The sequence below is a fragment of the Coregonus clupeaformis genome, unplaced genomic scaffold (assembly GCF_020615455.1).
Source record: "Coregonus clupeaformis isolate EN_2021a unplaced genomic scaffold, ASM2061545v1 scaf0238, whole genome shotgun sequence".
Lineage (NCBI taxonomy): Eukaryota > Metazoa > Chordata > Actinopteri > Salmoniformes > Salmonidae > Coregonus > Coregonus clupeaformis.
In genome coordinates, this window is record NW_025533693.1 from 108,375 (window position 1) to 114,374 (window position 6,000).

The window sequence follows — 6,000 nt, forward strand, 5'->3', positions numbered from 1 at the left end:
ATACTCTGATATGTGCTTTCAGGTCAAATGGTGCTAAGAATGCACTGTCCAGATGAGCATCCCACCATTGTGTATTGTATGATGACGTTCTTGACAGCCACAAAAAAGAACCAACATGCTTTGGGTATTAATTTCTAGGGTAAACCAACCATGTGGATGAGGAAGTACCCATATAGTTGACTATAATCACTGAGAATCTGATCATATCTTCATTGCACTCAACATCTACGTGCATGTTGTGTGAATGTTGAGCAAAAATGTTTTAGTTTTTTTCAAAGAGCTAATGTAAAAGCACTGGTTGTGTAAGCATGTCCATGAATCTCTCATGGCCTAAAGGCTAACGTTGCCTCGGTTTACCGCTTTGATTTGTGTTCATTTGTCACCCCACATGCCTGTATGACAATATTTCTATCAATATTTTAATATCTTAGCGTACCTAGACAATGTACAGATCTGGTCTTTGATTAGGAAACATTGAGATGCCTTTTACATTGAGAAAACGTTTGAAGGAATACAAAGGAACCCCACCAAGTATCTGCCTATTCTTGGGCAATGACTCACAAGGATTCCCTTACCCTAGGCAATGCTAGGGACAGCTTCTGACAGTCAAAGACTCATATATACTGTAAGCCAAGTCCTTGTAATAACATTTCACAGATAAGGGCCCTTTGGTGCTCTTTAGGAGAAAAAAGGAGTGTGTGCTGAAATTAGCAGGAGCCTGATATGGACCATAATAGGCTTAAGAATTACATGATATAATTACACTGACAGCTCCATTCAGTCAAAACTAGTGACCTGATGTTGTCTTGCACTGCAGAATTGTGTGTTAGAATTTACAATTCAGTAATGATACAAAAACTATTTTGTATCTCTCCATAAAGATGCTATATGAATCAAAATTGGCAAATAGTAAAGTGATTTTTTTTCTGATTTAGAAGCTTGATTTGTTATATCAACATGAAACAAACCTATGTGAACTTATTGAGAGCTGAAGGAATATGATATGTAGTGATTGAGTAGCTAAAGCAAAATGAAATTACATGCTTATCAGAAAGAATACCTTCCTATGCTAATTCCATTCCTCATACCATTCAACATTAGAATAATTCAATAGTAGTCATAGATAGATACTGTATAAAACAAAAGCTGTCAAAAACATTTCTTAACATGTTTGTTTTTATGAATTCAAGTTAGAATGGTTTGGATGACAGTATAAGGCATGCTTAAATGGAGTCGTGCTTACATAAATATCTCAGTCTGTGCTTCTATCAGCTACTGTAGCCTAGAGTAGTCCAACTGGTTCCACGGTGGAACACTCGTCTCGGAATACTGATCAGCACTGACAGCCAGGTAAACAAACCTCTCAATGCTACATTACAGTCGGCTATAACCTTACAGTGAATGGTCATGATGACAAATGTGTAATAAATCGTTTCCAACCCCCAAAAATGTGTCAAATATAAACATGCAAAAAATAATGTGTTAAAAATAAATCGAGTGGGCTTTATTATAATTAAAGACTAGGCTACAAGCCTGCCTTCCTACATTTTACATTTACTTTAGTCATTTAGCAGACAGTTATCAAGAGCGACTTAAAGGATCAATTAGGATTAAGTGTCTTGCTCAAGGGCACATGGACAGATTTTTCACCTGCTTGGCTCGGGGATTCTAACCAGCGACCTTTCAGTTACTGGCCAACGCTCTTAACCGCTAACCTGCCGCATATTCATCCATCAAATGTAGCTCTATACCTTATACAACCATAGCACCTGTGGTGCGCTTCTTTTTATTGGAGCTTGTACATTTAGAAAATAATTTCAAATCAGCCTTTAATCAAACAGCATTAACTTACCAGAGACTTTATCATGATTGTTTATGGTTTGCATTGGATCATCATCACCACCACCATGTCTCTCCATTTGAACAGACTATTTATCTCAACAGATTTCTTCTCTCTGTCCTCCACGCTCTGAAAATCATCTAGTCGAAGCCTTCACTGCGCCCGTGGGCTCAATGCACTGATGTGGCATGCAAACGTTGGGTTTCCCACAGAACGTCCCCCTGCCTCCCCACCGAAGGCTAGCCTACTACAGAGGCTCGCTCTCTCGCTCTCTCTAAACAAGAAATCTAATCCATACGCGTTACGAATGACATAATGTGCATTATGTGCCCTCCCACAACACATCATGCCAAATAGCTTTAATATATTTCAGTGCAGTGCATCACTAGGATGGTCAATGTGGTGGTGAAAACACCAGAAAAGACAGCTGGTGCCGCCCACGATCTGATGTATCCTCCAACATGGGTAGGTGTGAGGCTATCCGTCAAACGCAAGGGATGTTTCATGCTTGAAATGCATGAATTACGATACACTCATTTGACTGAGCAACGCGGCAACATCTTACAGTGCATAATGGTTCTATGATTTCTAATAATGTAATGATTTGACCTGCACCTTATTTGACCTGCACTGTCATGCACTCAGTTTTTCATACTCTTATCAAAACCTTGATTGCTGACTTTGTGAACCCCCAAAATGAGCAAATGAATTAATCATTGGATTAATTTTTTTCTATGAAAGAACCCATTCTAGAGGAGTTCGAGTGAGGGCATTTAATTTACCTCGAGCCTGGCGACCACGTCAATACCTGGAGGCGACAGTCCGTGCGCCACGAAATGCTTGCATGTCCAATGAATCTAGGCTAGTCTCTCTTCAATACGAACCCAGAGTGACAGTCACAGATTAAGCGTTCAAGAAAAAGGTAAGATGTAGCCTAGAACGTGTACAGTATGTCAAATTTAGATGCCCAATCGCCCACTATATCTAACTTTTATGCGGGACATTCTGCATACATGCAGAATTTAAATTTTACGCAGCTGGCGAGGAAACGACTTCGTTCTGTACAATGCTTCGTTCTGTACAAAATTTGTCAGGAGCATGATCATGGTACAAATGTAATTCTCCATAACAAAATATTTTAAAACGTGTTTTTATATCTAGCAATAGTTCGTCGTCATCAAAAACACACCTGGTAACCTGTAGCCGTGTATGATGGTAAGACTATATTTACATGTGGATAATCTGTTTTTCGAAACATTCTGGAAATTTTACACTTTACGATTAGGCTGTCCAGGATGCCACTGGAAAACACTGGCATTTTATAGGGAAACTCCCACCGCGACAACGAGACGCACCTGGGTTTTGAACCAACTTGGTCAAACGAAACAATGTTTATTTAGACAGCAATTAGGCCTACCTTAGTTCAGCACAATAAAGCAATAATGTCCAGACACACAAGTCAACAGAACTGCACTTTCCCACATGGTTCTAGTCTCACCTTTGTCGGCGACTCACCTGTGTCAAAGATGATATGTTATAACAAGACTGGAAATACATGTCCTCAATGTTTATTGGCAAACGAGATCAGGTGGGACCATTCTAGCCAATGAGAGGGCAGATACGCGTGTGAACAACAGGCACAACTAAGTCGTTTTTCTCAGTGCCGGAATGCAGCTTGCATCCACTTATGTCAGTACACTTGTAACAGCCTAAACATTATGAAACTTCTATTTGATGAAATATGCCTTACGTAATTCGACACTCTCTTATAGACCACCATACGAAAAAGGACTCATCTCACGCGGACAGATTTTGGGCAGAGTAAATCCTCTCCCTTCGCCTCTTCCTCTCTGCCTGTCTACCTGCTCCGCACATCCATGCTACAACTCCCTCCTAGAGAATGAATCAGGAAATGTTAAATTGTTGTCGTCTTCTTAGTGCCACAACAAACAATAACCTACAGAGTTTGGCATTGAATTACCATTGAAGATAGCAAATAGTCTTGCAAGTCTGTGAATCAGAATAGTTATATATAAATATCAGGTCAGCCTAGGATGACAATAGGAAACGCAATACAACACATTAGGAATGTTGTCGAATGACCTCATCTCTGCACACACATTACAGCCTGGACGTGTAGGGACTGGTATGAAGCAGGGAATAAGATCCAACATGTGGTACTCCCATCTGTTCTCAGATCAGATCAGAGCCAGAGAACCTGAGACTTCTAACTACAGTAGGAAAGTGAAAGTACATGCATAAAAAGTATTATATTGTGCATCATTCACATCTGGATTTAACCACCTGTTCTGTAACATCTTTAAAAGGTAGCCTGTGTCTGTGCATACAGTCTTGTTTAAAATGTTGAAAACTGATGGGAAATGGAATAGAAATACAGTTGAAGTCGGAAGTTTATATACACTTAGGTTGGAGTCATAAAAACTCGTTTTTCAACCACTCCACAAATTTCTTGTTAACAAACTATAATTTTGGCAAGTCAGTTAAGACATCTACTTTGTGCATGACACAAGTAATTTTTCAAACAATTGTTTACAGACAGATTATTTCACTTATAATTCACTGTATCACAATTCCAGTGGGTCAGAAGTTTACATACACTAAGTTGACTGTGCCTTTAAACAGCTTGGAAAATTCCAGAAAATTATGTCATGGCTTTAGAAGCTTCTGATAGGCTAATTGACATCATTTGAGTCAATTGGAGGTGTACCTGTGGATGTATTTCAAGTCCTACCTTCAAACGCAGTGCCTCTTTGCTTGACATCATGGGAAAATCAAAAGAAATCAGCCAAGACCTCAGAAAAAAAATGGTAGACCTCCACAAGTCTGGTTCATCCTTGGGAGCAATTTCCAAACGCCTGAAGGTACCACGTTCATCTGTACAAACAATAGTACACAAGTATAAACACCATGGGACCACGCAGCCATCATACCGCTCAGGAAGGAGATGCGTTCTGTCTCCTAGAGATGAACGTACTTTGGTGTGAAAAGTGCAAATCAATCCCAGAACAACAGCAAAGGACCTTGTGAAGATCTTGATCCAAACCAGTCAGGTTTCAAGACTGGTCATTCAACTGAGACTGCTCTTCTCTGTGTCACGGAGGCTCTCCGCACTGCTAAAGCTAACTCTCTCTCCTCTGCTCACCTTCTAGACCTATCCACTGCCTTTGATACTGTGAACCATCAGATCCTCCTCTCCACCCTCTCCGAGTTGGGCATCTCCGGCGCTGCTCACTCTTGGATTGCGTCCTACCTGACAGGTCGCTCCTACCAGGTGGCGTGGCGAGAATCTGTCTCCGCACCACGTGCTCTCACCACTGGTGTCCCCCAGGGCTCAGTTCTAGGCCCTCTCCTATTCTATCTATACACCAAGTCACTTGGCTCTGTCATATCCTCACATGGTCTCTCCTATCATTGCTACGCAGACGACACACAATTAATTTTCTACTTTCCCCCTTCTGATAACCAGGTGGCGAATCGCATCACTGCATGTCTGGCAGACATATCAGTGTGGATGTCGGATCACTACCTCAAGCTGAACCTCGGCAAGACGGAGCTGCTCTTCCTCCCGGGGAAGGACTGCCCGCTCCATGATCTCGCCCTCACGGTTGACAACTCCATTGTGTCCTCCTCCCAGAGTGCAAAGAGCCTTGGCGTGACCCTGGACAACACCCTGTCGTTCTCCGCTAACATCAAAGCGGTGACCCGATCCTGCAGGTTCATGCTCTACAACATTTGCAGAATACGACCCTACCTTACACAGAAAGCGGCACAGGTCCTAATCCAGGCACTTGTCATCTCCCGTCTGGATTACTGCAACTCGCTGTTGGCTGGGCTCCCTGCCTGTGCCATTAAACCCCTACAACTTATCCAGAACGCCGCAGCCCGTCTGATGTTCGACCTTCCCAAGTTCTCTCATGTCACCCCGCTCCTCCGCACACTCCACTGGCTTCCAGTTGAGGCTTGCATCTACTACAAGACCATGGTCCTAGCCTACGGAGCTGTGAGGGGAACGGCACCTCCTTACCTTCAGGCTCTGATCAGACCCTACACCCAAACGAGGACACTACGTTCATCCACCTCTGGCCTGCTAGCTCCCCTACCACTACAGAAGCACAGTTCCCGCTCAACCCAGTCAAAGC

General features: G+C 42.4%; 1 protein-coding gene across 3 annotated transcripts in view; it reads right to left on the minus strand.

Annotated features, from left to right (window-relative positions):
* LOC121557679 (anoctamin-1) overlaps positions 1-3,337 on the minus strand; it is a 52,781-nt gene extending 49,444 nt beyond the window's left edge. Inside the window, exon 1 of one of the 3 annotated variants that reach the window (XM_041871183.2) lies at positions 3,258-3,337. Coding sequence is in view for 2 of the 3 variants with exons in the window: in XM_041871181.2 (XP_041727115.1) it covers positions 1,853-1,919 (67 nt within the window). In the remaining variant the exon portion in view is untranslated. Of the gene's footprint in view, positions 1-1,852; positions 2,301-3,257 lie in introns of those variants that run through there. The other 2 variants (XM_041871181.2, XM_041871182.2) reach the window with 2 other exon arrangements.
* Positions 3,338-6,000: the final 2,663 nt, after the last annotated feature.